Here is a 26498-nt window from a genome sequence, read left to right as displayed (position 1 = left end):
ATGACCTCTGCGTTTTTTGTTCCCCCCCCCCCCCCCTATAAACAAAAAAAGATCGACAATTGTGAAAAAAAAAACGCATCATTTTTTACTTTTTGCTATAATAAATATCCAAAAAATAATAGTAAAAATGCCATAAAACTATCCCCTATTTTGTAGGCGCTATAACTTTTTGTGCAAACCAAACCATATACGCTTATTGCAATTTTTTTTTACCAAAAATATGTAGAAGAATACATATCAGCCTAAACTGAGGAAAATTTTTTTTTTTTTTTAAATATATTTTTGGGGTATAATTCTTTTTATTCACAGTTTTTTTTTAAAACAACAATAACAGAAACCCACAAAGACCCCCCCCCCCCCCTTCCCTATTTTGCAATATCCCAAGTATAACAGGCAGTTGAGCGTAATACATTGCCCTTCCGGCCTACTCAATCATTTTAACAATACATGCTCAAGTTAGGGATTGTAAAGTGAATTATTTTTTTTTTTTTTAAATAACAAACATGTTATACTTACCTCCACTGTACAGCTCGTTTTGCACAGAGTGGCCCCGAACCTGCTCTTCTGGGGTCCCTCGGCGGCTGTCTCTGCTTCTTCCCACAGGTACTTCTCACGTTCATGCGAGCTCCCTCGCATGGTGAGAAGCACCTGCGGGCGCGCTCCCGTGATACAGCCGGTGTTCTGCCATATAGAGTCTGGGCATCATATAGTGTCCGCCCCGTACTGCGCATGCGCAGTACGGAGCAGACGAAGCTTCGGAAAATCTCAGAAGCTGAATGGCGCCTGCGCCGTGAGTGGAGGTGGTAGCCCCACCATCCAAGCGGACATAGGGTTGTGAATATTAGAGGGCCCCTCGCTCGGCCTCTTTGCTGCGCTCGGCTCTTTTATATTCCTACTCTATGTCCACTTGGATGGTGGGGATAGAACCTGGACTCGCAGCGCAGGCGCCGTTCATCCTCGGCAATTTTCAGAATCTGTGTTGCTGTGTATTGCGCATGCGCAGTATGCAGCGGACACTTTTGGATGGAGAACCTTATATGATAGGACACCGGCGGCTATAGCCGCTCGCTGTATCACACGGCCCCGCCCCCCCGGCGCTCCGCGTCAGTGGATGTGATTGACAGCAGCGAGAACCAATGGCTGCGCTGCTTTCCATCCATCCACTCCAGCCAATCAGCGGCCAGGCTGAATGGTGAAAAGGATGGTGGGAGCGAGCGCGGGATTTTCGAGGGGTGAGGTAAGTAAAACGGGGGGGCTGGGGGCGCCGGCAGCGTCAGATGTTTTTTCACCTTAATGCATAGAATGCATTAAGGTGAAAAAACATTTACCTTTACAACCCCTTTAAATCTAAAACAATGACCAAAATCACCTGGAAGCTATAAAGCCTGTCATGTCTTTTCAATTAGTGCATGTTCCCTTTCATGTAACACTTAGCCCATTATACAGTAACTCATACAGTATCATCCGATGAGAGTCAACCCTGCCATACCTTCTCAAATTTTGTGGGGCCCCCTCTACTTAAATAAGTGGCTTTATATAAAGCTAATACTTTATTCACTATGCCCTTCCAGAAGGCTAAGGATGGTGCTTCAGGTTTTTTCCAGCATAGATGGATGGCTTTACATTAAAGTGGTTGTAAACCCTTACAACCAACTTTGACCTACAGGTAAGCCTAGATTAAGGCTTACCTGTAGGTCCAAGAAATATCTCCTAAACCTACACGGTTTAGGAGATATTTGCCGAAAGACAGGCACCGCTGTCTACGGCGCATGCGCTGTAGACAGCGGCGCGCAGGAGCACTGAGCGCGCCGCGGTCAACGGTGATATGCCGCGAGTGGCGGCTCCCATGTGCATGAGCAGGAGTGACGCCATCGCGGCTTCGCCGAATGACAGCGCCGGAGCAGCGAGACCCACCAAGAAGATGGAGGCTCCGGACTACAGGGGACAGCGGTGACTTCGCTGACTCCTGTGTCAGGTAAGTGACACATAATGGACTACTATGCGATGCACCTCTCCCGCCCCTGATAAAAATAATCTTGGGGGGAATCAGCCACGGGGACCACTTTTATCTTAAAGTGATTGTTATGCCAAGTACACACGATCGGACATTCCAACAACAAAATCCTGGATTTCTTTTCCGGATGTTGGCTCAAACTTGTCTTTGCATACACACGGTCGCACAAATGTTGGAAATTTCGAACGTCAAGAACGCGGTGACATACAACACATACAATGAGCCGAGAAAAATTACGTTCAATAGCCAGTGCGGCTCTTTAATGGATTTTTATGTCGGAAAATTTGAGAACCGGCTTTTAAATTTTTGTTGTCATGTCAGAAATTCCGACAACAAATGTCCGATGGAGCATACACACGGTCGTCATTTCCGACAACAAGCTCACATCCAACATTTGTTGTCCGAAATTCCGACCGTGTATACACAGCATAAGGGTTTTATTTTTCTTAATAGCAAACATGTCATACTCACCTCCACTGTGCACAGAGTGGCCCCGATCCTCCTCTTCTGGGGTCCCCACATCAGATAACCCCTGGGAGAAGCGCTCTCCCGGCGGGGGGGGGGGGGGTTACCTTGCGGCTGAATTCAGGACTCGGCCCTGCCCCCCCCAATGCTCGCATCATTGGATTTGATTGACAGCAGCGGGAGCCAATGGCTGCACTGCTATCAATATATCCAATCAAGAGCAGAGAACCCCAGGGCAGAGGGACAGCACGTCCATGTGGGTCAAGTTTGAAGGCTCAGGTAAGTAAAATGGGGGGCCGGTCACTGGATGCATTAAGGTGAAAAAACACAAAAGGTATACAACCCCTTTAATCATTTCAAAACCGGGCATTTTCACCCCCTTCCTGCCCAGGCCAATTTTCAGCTTTCAGCACTGTCACGCTTTGAATGACAATTGCGCGGTCATACAACACTGTATCCAAATTACATTTTGATCATTTTTTTCCCACAAATAGAGCTTTCTTTTGGTGGTATTTGATCACCTCTGCAGTTTATGATTTCTTGGCCATTTTTCAGAGAATATGAAGGATAACAAAATCTTTTCTTTCACTCGTGGTTAGTGTTTGGCTGAAGCCATTTATTATCAATCAACTGTATTTACTCTTTTTGAATCATAATGGCAACAGAAACGACCCAAAGGACCCTGATCACAAGTTTACATACCCCAGTTCCTAATACAGTGTATTGCCCCCTTTAACATCAATGACAGCTTGAAGTCAGTTGTGGTATTGGTGGATGAGGCTCTTTATCTTCTCAGATGGTAAAGCTGCCCATTCTTGGTAAAAAGCCTCCAGTTCCTGTAAATTCTTGGGCTGTTTTGCATGAACGGCACGTTATGAGATCTCCCCAGAGGGGCTCCATGATATTGAGGTCAGGAGACTGAGTTGGCCACTCCAGAACCTTCACTTTATTCTGCTGTAGCCAATGACAGGTCAACTTGGCCTTGTGTTTTGGATCATTGTCATGTTGGAATGTTCAAGTACGTCCCATGCGCAGCTTCCTGGCTGATGAATGCAAATGAAATGTTCCTTCAGTATTTTTTGCTAACATACTGCATTCATCTTGCCAACAATTTTGACCACATTCCCTGTGCCTTTGTAGCTCACACATCCCCAAATCATCAGCGATCCACCTCCGTGTTTTACAGTAGGGATGGTGGACCTTTCATCATAGGCCTTGTTGACTCCTCTCCAAATGTAGTGTGTATGGTTGTGGCCAAAGAGCTCAATTTTGGTCTCATCACTCCAAATGACTTTGTGCGGGAAGGTTTGAGGCTTGTGCCTGTGCTGTATGGCGTATTATAAATGGGATACTTTGTGACATTTGTGTAGTAATGGATTTCTTCTGGCGACTCGACCATGCAGCCCATCTTTCTTCAAGTTCCTCCTTATTGTGCATCTTGAAACAGCCACACCGCATGTTTTCAGAGAGTCCTGTATTTCACCTGAAGTTATTTGTGGGTTTTTCTTTGCATCCCGAACAATTTTCCTGGCAGTTGTGACTGAAATTTTAGTTGGTCTACCTGACCGTGGTTTGGTTTCAACAGAACCCCTAATTTTCCACTTCTTGATTAGAGTTTGAACACTGCTGGTTGGCATTCTCAATTCCTTGGATATCTTTTTATATCCCTTTCCTGCTTTATACAGTTCAACTACCTTTTCCCGCAGACCCTTTGACAATTCTTTTGCTTTCCCCCATGACTCAGAATCCAGAAACGTCAGTGCAGCACTGGATGAAAGTTGCAAGGGTCTGCCAGGAGTCCAGAAACTCACTGACCTTTTATACACACACACTAATTACAAGCAAACAGATCGCAGGTGAAGATGGTGACCTTTAATGGGCATTCAAACCCCTTTGTGTCAACTTGTTTGCATGTTATCAGGCCAAAATCACCAGGGTATGTAAACTTTTCATCAGGGTCATTTGGGTGGTTTCTGTTGTGATTAGGATTCTAAAAGAGTAAACACAGTTGACTGATAATGACACTTTTTCGTGGACCCCAGTGTGAAAGTGCCTTTGGTGATTGTAAACCCTTACATATACCCATTGAAGTGACTAACTTACACAGAGATGAAACTAATCTTCCTACCTAAGTTTGTACCTGTTTACTTGTAGCCATCTGTCCTCTACATGAGTGTTTCTCAACCTTTGTTCAGTCAAGGCACTCTTTGGCCTGGATTCACAAATTTCTGCCTGAATTCACACCTGATTCGGAGCCAAAGACGCACAGTATCCTTTCCAAATGAAGACCACGGCACCCTTTAAAATTATGGAGCAGTGACGCCTGATCGGTCGAATGGGTCTTCCGCACCCCCCGGTTGGTCGATTGATCCCCGCACTTACTCCATCATCTAGGTCGCGGGCTTCCTCCGTCTGCTCCTTCTTCAGCTTCACGGCGATGCTGCTTCCCCTGAGTCTCCTCCCTCCTCCTCCTAGTCAGCCAATCGGTTGACGGGTCTAAGGACCCACTTCCTGATTGGCCAGGAGGAGAATCAGGAAGACAATATCGAATATTCATTTAGTATTGTCACACAAGTGGGTGTGCTTGGGGTGCAGTGCCCCGAGATCACCTGTTTTTGAACCCTCAGGCTCTAATCACGTGCTTCTAAAAATATAAAATAAAAACCCCAGTGGAATCCATTCATCTAGCGCCCCTCATGTAGATTAGGGACTGGACACATAGATTGGGGGGCGCCCCTGCGCCCTGCATTATGGGCCGCCACTGGTCTTGAGGCACCCTTTAAAAGTATGGACAGTCTTGAGGCACCCCATTCTAAAATGCAAATACACTTTTGAAAACTGGTACTGACTAGTATTCCAATGTTCCTCTTCTCCATCAGTTTTTCTTCATCACTCGCTAATGTGACCCCAAAGCTGATGGAGAGGGGAAAAGGAGGTTTAAACAAGGATGCTGTGAAGGTGACTGATAACCTCCTTATCAACTGATGAAGTCATTGGTTGTTAGGAGGTCGGCAGCTAGACGGTCCTAATCGTGCACATTGAAAATCTGTGGCTGTGTGTAACTGAAAGGCAGGTTTCATCTACCTACAAGCTTGTACACAATTTTAGGGCAATTTTTGCCAAGGCACCCCTGAAGAGATCTCAAGGCACCCCTGAAGAGATCTCAAGGCACCCTGGTTGAAAATGGCTGCTCTACATCCTCTCTAATTGTTCAGTTTACACAGGATCTCTCAGCTCTAAAAATCGGGGGGGGGGGGGGGGGTCTTAGGTCTCACACTGCAGATCTTAGTGAGAAGAGATCTGAGGCCTGGTTGGTCATATGGGACACACACTGCTTCACACCTTACACAGAAAACATGCACCGCTGAGGCTGTCAGTCACAGGCTGTGTGCTGGAGCTCCCTCCTCTATTACCTTTTACAAGGCAGCAGAGAGAAAAGACACTGGATAGGGACATGTACACAGTATAGAAGGATTTAACAGTGGTGGTCGCTCCATACCCCCTAATCCATGCGCCCAGCCTCTAATCTACATGCAGGGCACTGGACGCATGGATTTCAATGTTTTTTTCTTTGAAGCATGTGATTAGAGCCTGAGGCTCTAATTGGCTTGAAAAAGGGTGGACTCGGGCAGGGCCGTTTTTAAGGCAGGGCAAAAGGGGCAGCTGCCCTGGGCCCTGTCATTGTTGTGTGGCCCAAAGCAGATACCTTATACTTGCCAACTATCCTGGTTTAAATTCCCTCACCCTTTGAGGTTTTAGTCCTGTGCTGTGTCCTAATATCTCAGTGTGAAGTGCTGCTACTAATGCTGCCCAGCTCTGCCCTATTGTTGTGTACAGATGACTCATCTGCAGACCCTGTGTTTACATGTAAATTACCGGCATTTATATGTAAATAGCGAAGGCATTCATATGTAAATAGCAGCGGCCGGTGGCATTGATATGTATATCATGCCCCCCTGAGGTCATATCCATAGTAATCTCTAGCAACCAATCAACAAGCATAAATCATGTTCTGTAACCTCTAGCAACTGACCAGTGAGCTGTAATGTGTTCTGTAACCTCTAGCAACCAGTCAGTGAGCAGTAATGATGCACTAACCTTTGGCAACCAATCGCAATAGCTGCCTGATCTGATTCAGTAAACTGATTTTGAGTCTAGCTGCTATTTATTGTATGTCTCAGAGTAGATGAAGAGGCAAACTGCATGGGGGGGGGGGGGGGGCAAGAAAAGATTTGCCCAGGGTCCAATCAATATTAAAGATGGCCCTGGACTCGGGGAGCAGAGCACTGACTCCTGAGCCCACCCAGTTGTATGACAATAGCGAATTAATCTCCTCCTGGACAATCAGGAAATGTGTCCTCGTTTGACCGAGAAAAGAAGCGCCTGTATTGACCGGGAGTAGAATCGGGGGGAAGCCGCCAAGAAGAAGACGCAGGGGGAAGCTGCCCGAGATCTGGATGGTGTAAAAGTTGGGCTGGTGGGCGGATGGAATAGTCATTGTGGGGGGGGGATTTTTTAAACTGAGCGATGAGGCGCAATCGGTTGGTATGTTTTCGCCCCCCCCCCCAAAAAAAATGGAGCACCAGCCGCCACTGCACTTTAATAAATTCCAAATGCAACATTCATGTCAATAGCTTGCTTTAGTATGTTAATGTCTGCCTGTGCTATCTTTCAGCATTGAAGATCATGGATAGTCCATCATACATTGAAGCTCTCCTGGGACAGAACGTGACAATCCCTTGTGTTCTTACTGACAATGATCAACCAGAAAAGTATCTGGATCTGAATCTGGCTACAGATTCTGTGCGTTGGAATATGGTGTCATCGAATGGAAGTGAAGATATAGTATATCTGTTTACAAATGGCCACCATACACCATATAGGCAAAATTCTAATGTTGAAGGGACAGGATTTAAAAGAGGCAACGCCAGTCTCACCCTGTACAATGTTCAGCAAGGCGATGAAGGAAAGTACTTCTGTAATGTATTTGTTGGATGGAACAAGCTCATAGCAACTCGCAATGTGGAGGTGTTTGGTAAGTGAGAATGCTAAATACAATACGCATAAGATTAATACCCTAAAGGAGATCTCCGGTCACAGCACACACTTTCATTTTATGACAGTAGTATGAAATAACAATACAAACAAATAGTTATATCTGACAATCCAATATAAGCGTACTTGAAAAATCACCTTTCATGTTGTGAGTGTTGCCTGTCTGCTGGCAATCCCTTTTCACAACTTACAGGAGTCCATGCATGCTTTGCAGCTTCTCCTATATTTATAAGGACTACATATCCCATGGTACCTTGCCGCCTGGAAGCAGTGATCCCTGTACTGACTCCGCCTCCTGAAACTCCTCCTCTCAGCACCTCTGTAGTTTAGAAGGCGGGCTCTGTAAAATGTGTGACAGTGCAGTGCCTACGCACAGGGCATAGTGACTACGGGGCACAGAATTCAAGGAAGTAAATATGTGGGGATGTGATGAGAGGACTCTGTGATGATGGGAGAACTGTGATGTGATGGGGAGAGTATGTTGGGGTAATATGAGATTGGGGGCTCATGTATGATGTATAGGAGGATTCTGATGTGATGGGGGGGGACTCTAAAGTGAAGGGGAGGCTCTGATGTGATAAAGGTACCTCTGGGGACCTCTAATATAGAGGGTAGCTTCTGATGTGATGGGAGAACCTCTGATATAGAAGGTGGCTTCTGGTGAGATGGGGATCTCTGATGTAAAGCAGGGCTTCTGGCGTGATGGGGGACCTCTGATATAGAGAGTGGCTTCTGGTGTGATGGGGGACCTCTGATGAAAAGGAGGGCTTCTGGTGGAACGGGAGGATCTCTAATATAGTGGGGAGCTTCTAGTGTGATGGGAGGACCTCTGATATAGAGGGTGGCTTCTGGTGTGATGGGGGACCTCTGATGTAAAGGAGGGCTTCTGGCACAATGGGAGGATCTCTGATGTAAAGGAGGGCTTCTGTGTGATGGGAGGACCACTGATATAGAGGGTGGCTTCTAGTGTGATGGGAGGACCTCTGATATAGAGGGTGGCTTCTAGTGTGATGGGAGGACCTATGATATAGAGGGTGGCTTCTAGTGTGATGGGAGGACCTATGATATAGAGGGTGGCTTCTAGTGTGATGGGAGGACCTATGATATAGAGGGTGGCTTCTGGTATGATGGGGGGACCTCTCATGTTAAGGAGGGCTTCTGGTGTGATGGGAGGACCTCTGATATAGAGGGTGGCTTCTGGTGTAATGGGGGACCTCTCATGTTAAGGAGGGCTTCTAGTGTGATGGGAGGATCTCTGATATAGAGGGTGGCTTCTGGTGTGATTGGGGGCCTCTGATGTAAAGGAGGGCTTCTGGCACAATGGGAGGATCTCTATTGTAAAGTTGGGCTTCTAATGTGATGGGGGACCTCTCATGTTAAGGAGGGCTTCTGGTGTGATGGGAGGACCTCTGATGTAAAGGAGGGCTTCTGATTTGATCCAAGGACCACTGATATAGAGGGTGGCTTCTGGTGTGATGAGGAACCTCTGATGTAAAGGAGGGCTTCTGTTATGATTGGAGGACCTCTAATATAGAGGGTAGCTTCTGGGGTGAATGGGAAACTCTGATGTGAAGATAATATCATCAAAGTGATTGTGTGCATTGTCCCAGGCTCAGGTTTTCTATTATCCCAGCTAGAATGTAGAAAAATAAATGTGTAAAGGCTCAAAAAAGCCAAATGTTTTGTGCATGAGAACCTCCACTGTGTGCATTAGAAAGGAATTTCCCTTACCTAGATGGGAGCCGAGACCCACAGCCACGAGGGAGAGGAAGAGGTTCCATTCTAAAGAGAAATTACTTCTTTTTTTTTTAACTTACAATTTGGACGGTTTGGTTTCTGGTTCTGAACCTTTTATGATTTTTCTTGCATTCATAACATGATGGATGTGTGCACTGAGTATGGCTAACTTTTGGTTATTTGATTTTCCCAGCAATACCAATTGTCACCTTGTCTTCTTATGAAGTGACGATTGCACCTGGCCATGAGCAATCAGTTACATGTTACATACATAAGTTCTATCCAGAATCTGTGAAAATTTGGTGGGAGAAGCGCAGTGCCTCCTCTGAGATAACGGCCTTGGACAAAGAGGCTTGTACTAGCGTGCCGACACAGGCTGATGACGGAACATTCGATGTAACCAGCCGCATGTCTGTGAAACCATCGAGTGTACATGAAGATGGAGACCAATATTTCTGCATCGTCAGTCACAGGTCCTTGAAGAGTGACTATGCCGAGAGTTTTACTGTTACAGTGAAAGGTAACTGACTGTACGTCAATATAGTGTTAAAAGAAAAACTGAGTACCGAAGTCATTGTGAACATTTCTCTGTACAATCCCGATTGATGGTCTGTTTTGTCATTACAGAGCCACCTCCAAGAGATCTTACTTCAATAATTCCTGTAATTATCATTGTGAATGTACTCATTGCAGTTTTGTATTTCATGAAATGTAAGTACCATTCCTATTTGTTTAACCACTTGCTTACTGGGCACTTAAACCCCCCTCAGTCCCAGACCAATTTTCAGCTTTCAGCGCTGATGCACTTTGAATGACAATTGCGCGGGCATACAACACTGTACCCAAATGAAATTTTTATCATTTTTTTCCCACAAATAGAGCTTTCTTTTGGTGGTATTTAGTTACAGCTCGGAGTTTTATTTTTTGCTAAACAAACAAAAAAAAATGCAAAAAAAAAAATCATGTTTTAATAGTTTGTTATAACATTTTGCAAACGGGTCATTTTTCTCCTTCATTGAAGTGTGCTGATTAGGCGGCACTGATGGGCTGCATTGGTGGGCACTGATGGGCTGCATTGGTGGGCACTGATGGGCTGCATTGGTGGGCACTGATGGGTTGCATTGGTGGGCACTGATAGGCTGCACTGGTGGGCACTGATAGGCATAGTTAAGGCGGCACTAATAGGCACAGATAAGGCGGCACCGATGGGCACAGATAAGGCGGCACTGATGGGCAAAGATGGGCACAGATAAGATGGCACAGATGGCACGGGTAAGTGGCATGGATGGGTGGCACGGATGGGCACTGATAGGTACCACTGATAGATGGGACTGATGGGCACTGATAGGTGGCACTGATAGGTGGCTCTGATAGGTGGCACTGCTGGGCACTGATGGGCGGCACTGCTGGGCACTGATGGGCGGCACTGCTGGGCACTGATGGGCGGCACTGGGGTGCAGCACCTTTGAGGCAGATTGTGGGTGGCACTGCTGGGTGGCACTGTGGGTGGCACTGTGGGCACTATGGGCACTGCTGGGTGGCACTGACAGGGGGGCACTTACTTTATTTCAGGATGGCACTGCGGGTGGCAGGTGGGCACTGGCAGGGGGCAGGTGTCCGCTTGAATTGCTGGCCATGATCGGGACTGATGTCCCGATCATGGCCGCCGGCGATCGGCTTTTTTTTTTCTCCTCGCGCTGTCAGCGCGAGGAGGAATACTAGCCGATTACCGGCTCCGTTTTATCACATGATCAGCTGTCATTGGCTGACAGCTGATCACGTGATAAGGGGTCGGGATCGACCCCTTGCACGGATCGGTGATCAGGCGAGTCTCATGGACTCGCCGATCACAGAGCGCACCGCGCGCGCCCCTCAGGGGGCGCGCAGGCCGCTCGTACACGGGACGACATCTATTGACGGCGTCCCGGAAAAGGAGATCCGCGCTAATGCCGTCATTTGGCTATAGCGCGGATCTCAAGTGGTTAAAGTTAAACTATAATGGTTTTGGTCAGTTTTACTTTATTTTTAAATGTTATATCAGCCTGGCCCATTTAAACCAGACTGGTCAGTGGAAGTAAACCCTGAGGGGTTGATTTACTTAAGGCAAATAAACTGCAGCTGCTCCAGAGCTTAGTAAATGTGGTAAAGCTTCACTTTGTGAAGAATACCCAATCATGTGCAAGGGAAATGAAAAAAAATAAAAAAATTATTAATTGTACATCACAGGACACAGAGCCAACATTCAAAGTGTCTTTTCCAGGCTGAATTGAATGGTCGTGTCCGAAGAAATTAGGTTTTACCTTTAAGCCCTTGTACACACGGTTGGAGATTCCAACAACCAAATCCGTCGGATTTTGTCTGTCGGATTTTGTCAGACGGATTTTGTCTGAAACTGTTGTATACACACGGTCGGACAAAGTTCTCGGAAAATCCGACGTGATGACGTTATTTCGTTACGACGGGACTACGTTCAGGCTAGTAGCCAATAGCTTTGGTGTAGGAATTTGATCTGAGCATGCGTGGCACTTTGTCCGATGGGAATTCTCTACACATGATTGGAGTATGTCCGATCGGAGCATTTTTATCGGAAAATTTTACCAACAAGTTGGAAAACTTGGTCCGTCGGATACTCCAACGGAAATAGTCCGATGGAGACCACACACAGTCGGAATATCTGACAAAACGGTCCGATCGGACACATTGCGTCGAAATCTCCGACCGTGTATGTACAAGGGCTTAAGCTTCTCTTTTTAGAGAGCTGGACTCCGGGATCCAGTATTAGGTTTTTTCAGCCATATTCCTGGCGGGTGCTTTTTACAGTCCCAGGGCTGTGGATCCCCCGATAAAAAGGGGGCCCCTGTCCCTGAAGGTTTTTTTTTTAACAGAGCCCACCGTGAGTGGTGAAGATTGGATCTGTTTGCAGCTGGATAAGGTAAGGGAGATTCCTAAGGATTTTTTCTAATTCTTGTGGGTTTTCTCCTTTAAATAAATGTTTGCTATGCCTAAAGTCGCCACCAGGGGGTTGTCAAGAGCACGTACCTGTTCCATGCTGGTCAGTCTTGCTCAGTGTCACAAGCTGCACGCTTCCTTGGAGCCCAAGCTCCAGGTAGGGAGTGGGAAGGTTTTTTTTTTGTGTTTAGAAATGTCCCTCCACAGCATCTCCTCCCCGTTAGAGGCCATGGGGCGGTCGGCGGTATGCCGCACCATTCCCGCCGCCATTACGACACCTCTCCATTCACCTGCCCTCCTCTCTCCTCTACCCCAGCCCCCCTCCACGTGAAATCTGTCTTTTTTTGAAAAAAAATTAGTAGGGGGCAGAAGGGGTGGTCGGAGGAGCGGGGAACGGAGCATCTGGGTGGCATTGGCGTGGTTCAACGCCCACAAGCGCGAGCCAAGCTTAGCTATAAAGGTGCGCTTTTAGCAGGCACACACAGCTAAAGGAGGGACACAGAGCAGATGGATTGCATGTGAGGGAGGGTGACACAGGCATTCCCAGGCACATTTACTTAGCATCAGACTGAGCCTTAATAGCAGCGGCAGTCGCTGAACTATATTGCTCAGCAGTGAATGCATTTCTGTTAGTACCTCTGCATTTGTGCTTAGGACTTTGGGCAGAAGGGGAGGTACAAATACCCTGAAAAATAGGGGCTCAAAGGGATTTCCCTCAGGCTCTGAGGACCCTCCCTCTGCAACGCCATCTCCCCCTGAAAAACCTAGAGAGGCTGGTCAGAGTGAGCCTTCGTGGTTTGGGTTTGCAACTGCTTCTGGCATTTCAGCCCCGTATATATTACTCAGGAGGTTTTTTTCCTCAGCCATGAGTGGATTAGAGGAAAGATTAGTGACCTTAATCACATCTTCACAAAGTAGAAGAAAAAGCATTAAGGCCCCTTCTATCACCCAGGACCCTCAAACAAGGAAACTCTGGGAGAAGGAAGGTGACTCCTCTTCTGAGGAACTGAGCGGGGGAAGTACCCTCTTCAGCTTCACAGGCTGGTGCATTCTCTTACTGAAATGGTCCGCTCAGTGGAGGCCCGTCCATAGGGGGCGCCCGGCCCCCCCCCCCCTCCCATCTAGTCAAAAAAAAAAAGTGGGAAAAAAAATAAATACATTTTTAAACATGTCCCTTTAAGATTTTTTTTTTTAATTTCCCTCCCTATGTGCACTGGCGCCAGGCGCAGTGCAATATAGGAAGCGCCACGTCTATGCAATCACAAGATTGCAGACGAGGCGCTTCATTTGGCTAAAAAAAGAGCGCTCTGTCGAACAGCTTCCGGCGCGAACGACTGGCCGAGCAAGTGCATAGACTTGCACTTTGAGTGAGCGGTGGGCGGTGCTTCCGACGTCACTCAAGGAAGTGACGTTGGCACGGCACTTCACTGTTCTGTCCGCCTGAGAAGAACAGATAAGGGGCTGCCGCATGGCCTCCCCCCCCCCAAAGATGCTTTAAAAAAAAAAGGGTTATTAATAATAACCCTTTTTTCTGTAAATCTTGTCTGGGGGGGGGGAGTATGCTGCCGACCACCGATAATAACCCTTTTTTTTTAATCTTGTTTGGGGGGGTATGCTGCCGAACACCAATAATAACTTATTATCGGTGTTTGGCAACATACCCCCCAAACAAGATTTAAAAAAAAAGGGTTATTATCGGTGGTCAGCAGCATACTCCCCCCCAAACAAGATTTACAGGTTGTAGCTATGTGCAATTTGCATGTTGTAGATATGTGCGATTTACAGGTTGTAGATATGTGCGATTTGCATGTTGTAGATATGTGCGATTTGCATGTTGTAGATATGTGCGATTTACATGTTGTAGATATGTGCGATTTGCATGTTGTAGATATGTGCGATTTACAGGTTGTAGATATGTGCGATTTGCATGTTGTAGATATGTGCAATTTACAGGTTGTAGATCTGTGCGATTTACAGAATGCGATTTACATGTTGCAGAATGCAGATATGGGCAATTTACAGGTTGCAGAATGCAGATATGTGCTATTTACAGGTTGCAGATATGTGCGATTTACAGAATGCAGATATGTGCAATTTCCATGTTGTAGATATGTGCAATTTACAGGTTATAGATATGTGCGATTTGCATGTTGTAGATATGTGCAATTTACAGGTTGTAGATATGTGCGATTTGCATGTTGTAGATATGTGCAATATACAGGTTGTAGATATGTGCAATTTACATAATGCAGATGTGTGCGATTTACAGAATGCGTTTTACAGAATGCAGATATGTGCGATTTACATGTTGTAGAATAGAGATATGGGCAATTTACAGGCTGCAGAATGCAGATATGTGCGATTTACAGGTTGTAGATATGTGCCATTTACAGGTTGCAGATATGTGCGATTTACAGAATGCAGATATGTGCAATTTACATGTTGTAGAATAGAGATATGGGCAATTTACAGGCTGCAGAATGCAGATATGTGCGATTTACAGGTTGTAGATATGTGCCATTTACAGGTTGCAGATATGTGCGATTTACAGAATGCAGATATGTGCAATTTACAGAATGCGATTTACAGAATGCGATTTACAGAATGCAGATATGTGCGATTTACATGTTTCAGAATGTAGATATGGGCAATTTACAGGTTGCAGATATATGCAATTTACAGGTTGCAGAATGCAGTTATGTGCGATTTACAGAATGCAGATATGTGTGATTTACAGATTGCAGAATGCAGATATGTGTGATTTACAGGTTGCAGAAGGCAGATATGTGTTATTTACAGATTGCAGAAGGCAAATATGTGCGATTTACAGGTTGCAGAAGGCAGATGTGTGATGTACAGGTTGCAGAATGCAAATATGTGCAATTTACAGGTTGCAGAAAAGGTGCCCGATGTGGTTATACACAAGATAGGCATGATTCATCTGCTTTAGTAGTGCCCTGTGTATAATGTGCAGCCTGGTATATGATGTGCAGAGCCCAGTGTATAATGTGCAGCCTGGTATATGATATTGATTCGACAAGGGGTGTGGCTTGTGAGAAGTGGGAGGGGCCAACTCTGAGGGGCGTGATCGTGCGCCCCCCCATCCTAAAACTTCACCAGCCGCCACTGGGTCCACTCCATATTTAAGTTACCCGTAACTGAGTCGGTTGAAAAGCCCACTTCTGGTTTGGGTTCACTGAAGCCTCCTCAAGCTGCGCATGCTTTTCCTGTTCATTCTTTGCTGGGAAAGCTTATTTATTCTGAGTGGGATCACCCAGATAAGCATTCTTTTCCTCCTAAAAAAAGTTTTTCAACACTTTATCCTATGGAGGAAAAAATTTACTAAGAGGTGGAGTATACCGGCAATTGACGCTGCTATTTCTCTGTAAAATAAAAATTTGACTTGTCCGGTTGACAAAGCTCAAATGCTTAGGAATCCATCTGATGAAAAATTGGAATTCCTGTTAAAAAATGTTTTCTCTTTGGCATGTTCAGTAGCTCAACCTGCAGTGGCAGCACTTGGGGTATGTCAGTCCTGGAGAGACCATTAAGACAGGTGCTCAAGGTTTTCCCTGAACAGCTAGCCCAGGATTTAGCCAAGCTGCCAGGGGCTTGGTATTTTGCAATTGATGCAGTCAGAGATTCTATTCTGCAAACCTCTTGCTTTACACTTGGGTTGGGGCATATCTGTAGAATCTTATGGTTGAAAAGTGGTCAGCCGAAGCACCATGCAAGAGCTCCTGGCTGTCTTTTCCTTTCCGCAGTGAAAGGCTATTGGATGGGAAGAAAGTTAAGTTAAGTTAAGAAAAGGAGTAAAACGTCCTTTATTTAACCACTTGCAGACCGGACCATTTTGCTGGTCAAAGACCAGACCACTTTTTGCGATTCGGCACTGCGTCGCTTTAACTGACAATTGCGCGGCTCCCAAACAAAATTGACGTCCTTTTTTTCCCACAAATAGAGCTTTCTTTTGGTGGTATTTGATCACCCCTGCGGTTTTAATTTTTTGCGCTATAAACAAAAATAGAGCGACAATTTTGAAAAAAACGCATTATTTTTTACTTTTTGTTATAATAAATATCCCCCAAAAATATATAAAAAAACATTTTTTTCCCTCAGTTTAGGCCGATACGTATTCTTCTACATATTTTTGATAAAAAAGATCGCAATAAGCGATTATTGATTGGTTTGCGCAAAAGTTATAGCGTTTACAAAATAGGGATAGTTTTATAGCATTTTTATTAATAATTTTTTATTTTTATTTTTTTTTACTAGTAATGGCGGCGATCAGCGATTTTTATTGTGACTGCGAAATTGTGGGGGACCCATCGGACATTTTTGACACATTTTTGGGACCATTGTCATTTATACAGTAATCACTGCTATATAAATGCAGTGATTCCTGTGTAAATGACACTGGCAGTAAAGGGTGGGTGGGTGGCAGTGTAGGGGTTAAGTGTTCCTAGGGGTGTGTTACTAACTGTTGGGGGCTGGGCTTTCATTTAGTGAACACTGATCTCTGCTCCAATCACATAGAGCAGAGATCAGCGTCACTAGTTGCTAGGCAGAATGGAGAAATGCTGTTTACACGGCATTTCCTCCATTCGGCCGCTCCGTGAGATGATCGCGGGGATGCCCGCGGCGATCGAGTCCGCGGGTCCCACGACCGGACTCATGAGGGTCCCGACCAGCGCGGGAGCGCGCCGCAGGCGGAGCGCGCCCGATGGCAGGGCGGCATTGAATGTTGGATGTACCTGTACGCCAATATGCCTGCCCGTGCCATGCTGTCGACGTACATCGTCGTGCGCTGGTCGGGAAGTGGTTAAATGGACTCTTTTCTCCAGTGCCAGGGGCGTCTGCCTTCAAGCAGTCACAATGGCCTCCACAGTCAGGGCTAAGAGGACCTCAGGGACAAAAGGAGCCCGGGGGAGGGGGGGTGAACCTACAAAACAGAACACTAAAGCCTCTTATGAAGGGGCGCCCCCGCTCGCTCGAGTGGGGGGGAGGGGGGAGACTTCTGCAGTTCTCAAGGGTCTGGTAGGAGGAGTTTCAAGACAGATGGATGGTCTCCATAATAGCTCTAGGCTACAAACTAGAGCTCCGAGTTTTTCCATCTCCATGTTTTTCTTAGGGCAAAGATCCATAGATCCAGAGAAAAAGAAGTCTCCTTTTTTTCAAGTATTAGTCTGACTTTTATCTCAAATGGTCATGGCGGTCCCTGTGATGGAGCAGGGGTTTGGTTTTTTTTTTTCAAACCTTTTCACGGTGCCAAAGACCAAATGAGGATGTCAGACCCATGCTAGATCTCAAGGATCTAAACGGGTTCCTGAAATATCCACTTTTTTCACCTGGAATCAATCTAAACTGTTGTCTCCATCCTATAAGGAGGAGAACTTCTTGCATCAGTCGACATCAGGGATGCATACCTGCATGTGCCTATTTTCCCCCCCTCATCAAAAATATCTGCGTTTTGAAGTAGAAAAACGTCACTTTCAGTTGTAGCATTGCCTTTTCGGTCTAGCTACTGCACCTCGGGTGTTTACAAAATTTCTGGCCCTTCCTTTGGCCAGATTAAGGACTCAAGGTCTAACAATTGTAGCATACCTAGACGAACTGCTCTGAATAGACAGGTCAGTAGCCCGCTTAGACCAAAGTATGGTCTCCACAATCAGCTACCTGGAATACCTAGGTTGGGTCCTCAACCTAAAGAGATTTTCTTTAAAACCAATAAGAAGACTAATGCCGCGTACACACGATCCTAGGATAGGAAATCCCGTCTCCTGCGCTGCCATTGGGTTACTACTGTTCAGTCCATCATAAGAGACAGGACTTTGTATAAAATAGGCCACTGAGAAAACAGGAGTTTCTCCTGTATATAATCTTTTGGCGCTTGTCCCACCCCCCTCCCTGTCCCCTCCAAGGCTGCATAAGGGCATCATTCAGGCTGCACTGATGGCAATGGCGGGGGGGGCTGCATTCATGGAAATGGTGGGGGGGCTGCATTCATGGCAATGGCGGGGAGGCTGCATTCATGGAAATGGCGGGGGGGCTGCATTCATGGAAATGGTGGGGGGGCTGCATTCATGGAAATGGTGGGGGGGCTGTATTCATGGCAATGGGGGGGGGCTGCATTCATGGCAATGGTGGCTGCATTCATGGCAATGGTGGGGGGGGCTGCATTCATGGAAATGGTGGGGGGCTGCATTCATGGAAATGGTGGGGGGGCTGCATTCATGGCAATGGTGGGTGTGCTACATTCATGGCAATGGTGGGGGGGCTGCATTCATGGCAATGGTGGGGGGGGCTGCATTCATGGCAATGGTGAGGAGGGCTGCATTCATGCCAATGGTGGGGGGGCTGCATTCATGGCAATGGTGAGGCTGCAGATGGGCACTGATTAGGCTGCATTGATGAGCACTGACCCTTATTTTGCTTCACTGTGAAGGTGCATGTTATACACCAATAAATATGGTATATCCAAATAACACACTCAAGCTCATCCTTAAGCCTCCTACACACGATCGGACTTTCCAACAAAACTGTGGAATTTTGTCCGAAGGGTGTTGGCTCAAACTTGTCTTGCATACACACGGTCACACAAATGTTGGCCAACAATTACGAACGTAGTAACATACTAGATGTACTACGTGTTTTTTTCAGCTGTTTCAGCTCCACCCTTTAGGCTCCTTCTGCTAATTTCATTTTAGTAGAAGTTTGGTAAGGGTTGATTCGCGCCTTTCTTTTAGCGTTTTTCATTTCATGCTTTTCAGTTCGTCATGTTGTGAAATCGGAGGAGATAACGTGTTATTTATTATTACTGTAGTTATGTTATACAGCAGAGTTGCAGCTTCCAATAGGTCTTCATAGAAGGTCTATTTCTTCAGCTATCTATGTACCTTGAGTGTGTTTATCTACCAGAGTGCAGTTTATTTTTTGTATTTTTCTTACTTCAAAAAATGACAGTTAGGGAGTAGGCAGTTACATTTAAAAAAATACAATGTAAAATTAACAAGGGACAGCAACATAGTTGTATCTTTGAGAGTAAAAAACTATGGTATAATGGTGTTGTGGAAACTAATAAACTAAATTAAAAAAAATAAAAAAATGTAAAAATTTTCTTGATATCACTAGAGAAAAAAATGCCTTTCAAAATTTGTTTGCAATAACTCCATCAGTATCACCAGCAAAGCAGCTTCATTATTATCCCATTAGAAGAGAATTGTGCGCTGCACTTCGAGATTTAATAATTTGTTGCGTCACCAATGTTAATTCTCCGTTATGTGTGCTAGTTTACAAGACCAACCACTTCTGCTTCCAAGCATGCGTGTTTGTACTTTGGACTTTTGTCTGATGGACTTGTGTACACACGCTTGGAAAATCCGACAGACATTTGTCCGCGGAAAATTTGAGAACCTGCTAGCCAACAGGAGAGAACTGGTTGGGCATGGCCCCTAGCAGCCCACTCCCTTGTAGGCCCCGGGGGTGCAGAGGTATTCACATTGTCCTTGTCCTGCAGCTTAAGGTGAAACTGCTTTCAGGCCTTTCACTGGGCTTGTTCCTTTCCTGGATCGGAGGTTGTCTTTCCCTGGAGGGCTGCAGGGTGGTGGCATCCCTCCTTCAGCTTCCTTCTGTCTTTTAACCTCCAGCCTAGAGGCAGAACCTTCTCCCCTTCCGGGCCACACACAGCAGCACTTCAACACTCCATCTTGCACCCGACTCCCCTACCGGCCAGACTCCTTGAAATGTATGGGCTGATTTAGCCATCCTGCCAGGTCTCCTGCCTGGGGATTGGCCAGATTTCCATAAATATTCAGATCAGAACCTTCTGGCCATCGCCCACTAGCTTCTAGAAACTTCTCCTGACCTGCAGAGCCTGACCTAAAGTAAACCCTCTGAGTCACAACCAGGCTTCTAACAAGTCTCTATCTACACTACCCAACTATGTTCACAAGAGGGCACTATATCAGCATTACATATATCGAACATTATGTATGTGACCCTTTGATGGTATCATGGGCTGCAGTTTCCCCCCGCCCCCCCCCAGAACCAATGGTCATAGCTTTTGCTCTTTGGACTTACAGTTCTTACTTAGGCTCTTACTAATTTCTAATTTTCTCCTCTTGCAGTACCACCGAAGATTTTGGACATTGCTGGAATAGATAATCTGTTTCATGGGAAGAGCGCCAATCTATTCTGGATGGTGTCAGGCTTTAAACCAAGAAACATTGAGATAAATGCCTATCTGGAGAGAGGAGATAAACGGCGAAAAGTTTGTTCCTGGAAATACCCGACACCACCAGACCAGAAACCTGATGTTGTAGATCACCCAGAGAGAGGGGAAGGAATTGAGCTCCTTAGGCAGGAAGAAAGAATACAACATTTCAAACCAATTTTTTCTTTCTTATCCTCTAATTGTCTTTGTTCTATAAGTATAACTCCAGACAAAAGGGAAGATAAAAGGGGTGAACTTGTCATAGAAGTAAAACACTCGTCTCTGAAAACTCCTCTCACTGAACGCCGGAAACTGAACATCAAAGGAGGTAAGTTAGAGAGATGTATAACTGTATAAAAATTGGAAAAGATTGCCTGCATGTATGTGATAGGACACTCAGTGATAGGAAATCCCTCCCAACAGGGACATATAGAAACACAACTCACATTTAGAAGAAGGGTGAGAACTTACATTAGGACAAGATTTTTATTTTTTACTGTCTGTATCTTCTTTTCCCAAAGACAACTCTCCCCTATTTTTTTTACCCTTGGTTGCTTGGAAATAAAAATGAAAGTGAATAAACTAAAATAATCAATTTTTTTCCCTTGAAATGAAGACAGACACAATGTTTGTTTTATCCAGCAGTATTTACTAGTTCAACTTATGTAGCAAGGTCCCAGGCCTTCTTCGGTCTAATGAGAACCTCCAGGGCCAGCGATAGCTGACATCCTTCTGTCTATAGTGGGTTGTGAGGCATGGTGGGTGCAGAGTAGTTAAAGTTATTGGGCACCAGACACTTCATGAATGCAAAATAAAGTTTATTCCTCTTAAACTTTTTGGGGAAGAGACTTCAATAAGAGCACAGCCATGCAGGGTAAGCCATCCAGCAATACGCCACATCTGCATATGCAGGAATGCTGTCTCCTATGGCAACAGTCTTTAACAGTTCCTTTCTCTTCCACTACAATCACTCCTTGTAGTTCTTCAGCCCACTGAGCTCCCGATCTCTCACTAGACCCGCTGATTCACTGCTACTGAATCCCTTGAGCTCCTCCAATCTTCACAGTGCTTTCTTCCTCAAGCATCACCCCCGCTTCTCTGCTGGGTTCCTAGCTTGGCACTCAAGATACCTCTCAAGCATCACCCCACTGGCCCACTCGGTCCCTGGCTTGATACCCACTGAAGTTTCCCGATTCTTCCAGTGGCAGGCGGTGTATTGTAAGTGCACAGGCGCCACCCCCCTATTCCTGCTGCCGCCTCCCTATCCATGCATCTGGCCACTTTCAGGACGCCGGATGCATGGACTCCTAAGGCTTCAAAAAAGGGTGGGCTTGGGGCGCAGAGAGTGCGCCCTGATCCCACCCAATTGTGTGACCATAGCAAATTAATATTCGCTATTTTCGCACCGCATTGCCTCCCCACCAATCTGGAAGCAGGACCGTGAGACCTGTTTCCTGATTGGTCAAAGTGTGAGGCGTCCCTATTGGATGTTCTGCACTTTGGTGGAAGTGGGACAGAGCGGAGGAAGCTCACTGGAGAGGAGACGCAGCCGAAGAGGACACCTTAACAAGGTAAGCGCCGGTCCTCCATGGGGTGTCCTGTGATCCATCTGCGGGGGGGGGGGGGGGGTGTGTGTGCCGTCTAGGGTGTCCCACGATCCAGCTGTGGGGGTGGGAGCGGGGTGTCCTGCAATCCATCTGTGAACGGGGGGGAGTCTATGAGCGGGGTGTCACTGGCAGCATATGATGGGCACACTGGCAGCATATGATGGGCAGACGGGCTGGTTGCATTTAATGGGCACACTAGCAGTATATGATGGGCAGACTGGCAGCATTTGATGGGTACACTGGCAGTATATGATTGGCACAGTGGCAGCGTTTGATGGCACAGTGGCAGAGATTAATTGGCACAGTGGCAGCGTTTGGGTACAGTGGCTGCAATTAATGATTTTTGTTTCAACATTTTTTTGCTTCCCCCCAAAAAAATTTTGAGCACCAACCGCCACTGGATTCTTCACCGTCCCCAGTTGGTGAGAATGCTGTGGTACTTGCTGTACTTACTGTGGTAATGACATTGTCGAAAAGGGGCGGTGCATGGGTGACCCTAAAATGATCCCCCCCCTGAAAAAAATTCTGCGGACGCCCATGGTTGAGAGTGAACTGGCACAAGTCTCGGCTGTTCCCAGTGGATGAGGGGGCCGGGTCTTCCTCACTCTCCTCTCTCCCACTCCAATGGGTTGGTCAGTTTACTTATTTAGGTATTATCATCTCAAGAGAGAATAGGGACTTTGTGCGGCTCAATCTTGACCCTGTCTTGACTGAAAGCGTGGATCTTCGCCTTTCCCTCATTGGGCGCATCTTCTAAAAATCAAAGTCCTCCCTAAATTTATGTACATTTTTCAGGACTCCCCACAATGGCTGACCAAAACTTTCTTTAATTCTATTAAGCCACTCTTCTCCTCCTTTATTTGGGGGCCTAAACCGCCTAGATTCAAATACACCACTCTGACCAGGCCTGTGGACAGTGAGGGCTTGGCTTTCCCTGATTGCCACAAGTATTTCTTAGCCACTCAGCTTGTGACCGCCCATTGGTGGTTGCAGCCAGACCTGACCAACTCTGCGGTTGTGCTGGAGGCGGCTATAGTGGGGTCTCTGGAGGCTTTGAAGGGGTTGCTATTCAGGGGGCCTAAAATGCCTCACCATCTCACCCCTTCTATGCGTACCACTATGTGGACATGGAAGGTGGGTGAGGCGCTGAGCTTAGTTCGGCACCCCAGCCACACTCCTGGTCTCCTCACACCCCCCTGTGGCTGAACCCTAACCTATCACAGCTCAATACCAGCCCGGATCCACAGGCCTGGCCAAATACAAAATATTGACCCTTGAGCATGTTATCACCAACAGAGAGCTCACCCCCTTTCACGTTTTATGCACCACATTTAATGTGCCTGCATGTGCCCATTTTAGGTATCTTCAAATCGCTCATGCCTACAGAGGTCAGTTCTTAGGCCAACCATTTGAATTGGCATACTCGGAGCTCGAATCCACCCTTCGGGTGAAAGACTTGGAGAAACCCACGTCTCAGCTCTACAGGTCCCCACTGGTTGCTGCCGGCCCGAGCTGTTCCCCCTCTATAGGAAATGGGTGGGAGACATACCGGAGCTGGACGAGGATGACTGGAGGGAGATTTGGGACTTTCCCTTCTCCCCTCTGGTCTCAGCTAGGGACAAACTGGTCCAATACCAAATTGTGCATAGAGCTCACTACACGCCTCACAGGCTGCACCAGATGTCGCCAGCGCATTCTCCGGCGTGCTGGCATTGCTCCTACCAACTGGGTGACTTTTTCCACATTTTTTGTGTTTGCCCAGCAATCGAACATTATTGGAAAGAAGTACTCCAGGTGATTGCTAAGGTCACTAAGACTCGTGTTCCTTATGATCCTAAATATTGTCTGCTGGGGCTGGTGGAACAACTGTCAATGCTCAGAGCCAGGAAAATACTCATATCCCTGCTATTGTACTATGCTCGTAAGGCCATTATGATGAACTGGAAACAATCATCTCCCCCCTCTGTCAGAGTCTGGAAAAGCCTAGTGAATGCCAGTTTACCCATGTATAAAGCCACCTACTTGAGCAGGGGTTGTCCACAAAAATTTTAAAAAGTATGGACCTGTTGGCTAGATGATAATACCATGGCAACTGAAGCAGTAACCAATTCCTAGATTAACGCTATATCTCTAGTCTGTTAGTATATTGACCCAACTACTTTCATGTTGCATTATCCTGTTGGTACCAATTTGAGCACAGATTCTCCTGAACTGAACCTCTCCCCACATTGGGGTTATAGTTAGTTTATGTTGTATGTTGTGCCCTGTTATGGTATGTTGCCTCATCAGAAGAACTGCCCCTGCGTGGGCAAATGTTTGGCCCCTGAGTGGGCTAATTTTGTATGCTAATGAAAAATGTAATAAAAAAGATTTTGCAAAAAAAAAAAAACTTCCGATAATAGTTGGCAAAGCCAAGAAAATGCTGAGGACGTAAACTTACGGGTCGGGGGCCACTGTAGGACTGCTGAAAGTTTCTCTGGGTCCATCGAAAAACCAGCAGTGTAAATTACATAACCCAGGAATTTAACCTGTTCACAATGGAAGTCTCCAATTTACAATAGAGATTGTTCTCTCTAAAGCCTCATACACAGGATCAAATTTTATAATGGGAAATGTGTGATGAGAGGCTGTTGGCGGAAAATGCTCCATCAGACAATTGTTGGCCAACTTTCCGTGGACAAATGTTGGATGGCAGGTTTACAAATTTTCCACAGACAAATGTCTGTTGTCGGATTTCCGAGCCTGTGTATGCAAGCCTGTTGGAGAAAAGTCCAAAATACAAACACGCATGCTCATGTAAAGTAGCGTTGGAGAATTAACATCCGTGACGTGGCAAATTATGAAATCTCGAAATGCAGCGCATATTCTCTTCTTCTTTAATGGGATAATAATGAAGCTGCTTTGCTAGTGATACTGATGGAGTTATTGCAAACAAATTTTCAAAGACAATTTTCTAGTGATATCAAGAATATTATTATGCTTTTTTTTTTGATTTGGGCAAGTTACCACAACACCATTATCCCGTAGTTTTTAAGATCAAAGATACAACTATGTTGGCGTCCCTTGTTAATTTTACATTGTATTTTTTAAAATGTAACTGCCTACTCCCAAAATGTAATTTGAAGTAAAACACATAGCCAAGTATTATTCTACACAATTTTGTTATTGTGCATTAAAAAAAGAAAACAGATAAAATTACACATGCTATCTGCCAATAGAACTTAACCAAAAAGTGCATTCTATGCATCCAAAAATATAGAAAATATACCAAATCAAATCATTATTCAACCAAAAAAATAATGTCAAAAGCAATAACTCCACGGCCAATAATAAATAACACATTATCTCCTCCGATTCCGCAACATGTCTGTTTGACGAACGGCCGTTCAGAAATGAACTGAAAAGCACAAAATTGAAAACACGAAATGAAAAGCGCGAAAAGAAAAGCGTCAACACTCAAACTTCTACTAATGCGAAATTAACAGAAGGAGCCCAAAGGGTGGCGCTAAAGAGCTGAAAATCGCTACGTTCGTATTTGTTGGCCAACAATTGTGTGGCCGTGTGTATGCAAGACAAGTGTGGGCACGGTTTTGTTGGCCAACAATCCGATCACGTATACGAGGCTTTAGTTTCTGAAGCACACGACAGACATCTGTGTGGTGGCTCTCCAGGGACTTGGAAAATATGAGGATATCGTCGAGATAACCAACTACATGTTAGTAAATTCCTGGAAAACTGCCAGGGCGTTACAAAGGCCAAAAGGAATTACAAGGTACTCATAATGGCCTTTTCTGGTATTAAACGCTGTTTTCCACTCTACGCCCTCCTTAATCCTCACAAGACTGTATGCCCCTCTCAAATCAAGCTTTGTGAAAAACGTTGCTCCCTTGAGGCGGTCAAATAACTCCATAATCAATGGAATCGGGTAGGCATTCTTAATTGTGAAACGATTTAAAATCCTATAATCAATACAAGGTCTCAGTTCACCACTCTTCTTCACAAAGAAGAAACCAGCACCAGTAGGAGATGAGGATTTGCGGATGAAACCTCGAGAAATTGCGTCTGCAACATACTCCTCCATGGCCTTATCCTCCAAGAATGACAAAGTGTAAACCTGACCACGAGGGTGTATGGCACCAGGTTGAAGGTCAATTGCGCAATCATACGATGGTGTGGAGGCAATCTACCGGCTTGACCTTTGTCAAAGACATTGCTAAAATCACGGTATTCCTCCGGCAGGGAGGAGAGTGAAGAGGTGCACAGGACCTTGGCTACCTTCTGGAAGCATGTCTTACTGCATTGTGACCAGGAGAGAACAGGCATGTACTGGCCATCGGGACTACCGGGAGTTTCCTGGTGGGCCAATGGCTCAGTGGACCACTCTGATCTAAGGGGGCTGCTGATGGGACACTCTGATGTAAGGAGGCTGCTGATGGGGCACTCTGATGTAAGGGGGCTG

General features: G+C 45.9%; 1 protein-coding gene across 1 annotated transcript in view; it reads left to right on the top strand.

Moving 5' to 3' along the window:
• Window positions 1-26498, top strand: part of LOC143929635 (uncharacterized) — a 50125-nt gene that overhangs the window by 608 nt on the left and 23019 nt on the right. Inside the window, exons 2-5 of the mRNA XM_077453546.1 lie at window positions 7155-7514; window positions 9465-9791; window positions 9899-9982; window positions 20347-20760. Of these exons, the coding sequence (XP_077309672.1) occupies window positions 7155-7514; window positions 9465-9791; window positions 9899-9982; window positions 20347-20760 (1185 nt within the window). The remainder of the gene's footprint in view (window positions 1-7154; window positions 7515-9464; window positions 9792-9898; window positions 9983-20346; window positions 20761-26498) is intronic.

The sequence above is a fragment of the Lithobates pipiens genome, unplaced genomic scaffold (assembly GCF_037356315.1).
Source record: "Lithobates pipiens isolate NorthernLeopardFrog02 unplaced genomic scaffold, aLitPip1_a1.2 Scaffold_24, whole genome shotgun sequence".
Taxonomy (NCBI): domain Eukaryota; kingdom Metazoa; phylum Chordata; class Amphibia; order Anura; family Ranidae; genus Lithobates; species Lithobates pipiens.
The sequence above is the reverse complement of the archived record's forward strand: the minus strand, read 5'-3'. Positions and strand labels throughout refer to the sequence as shown.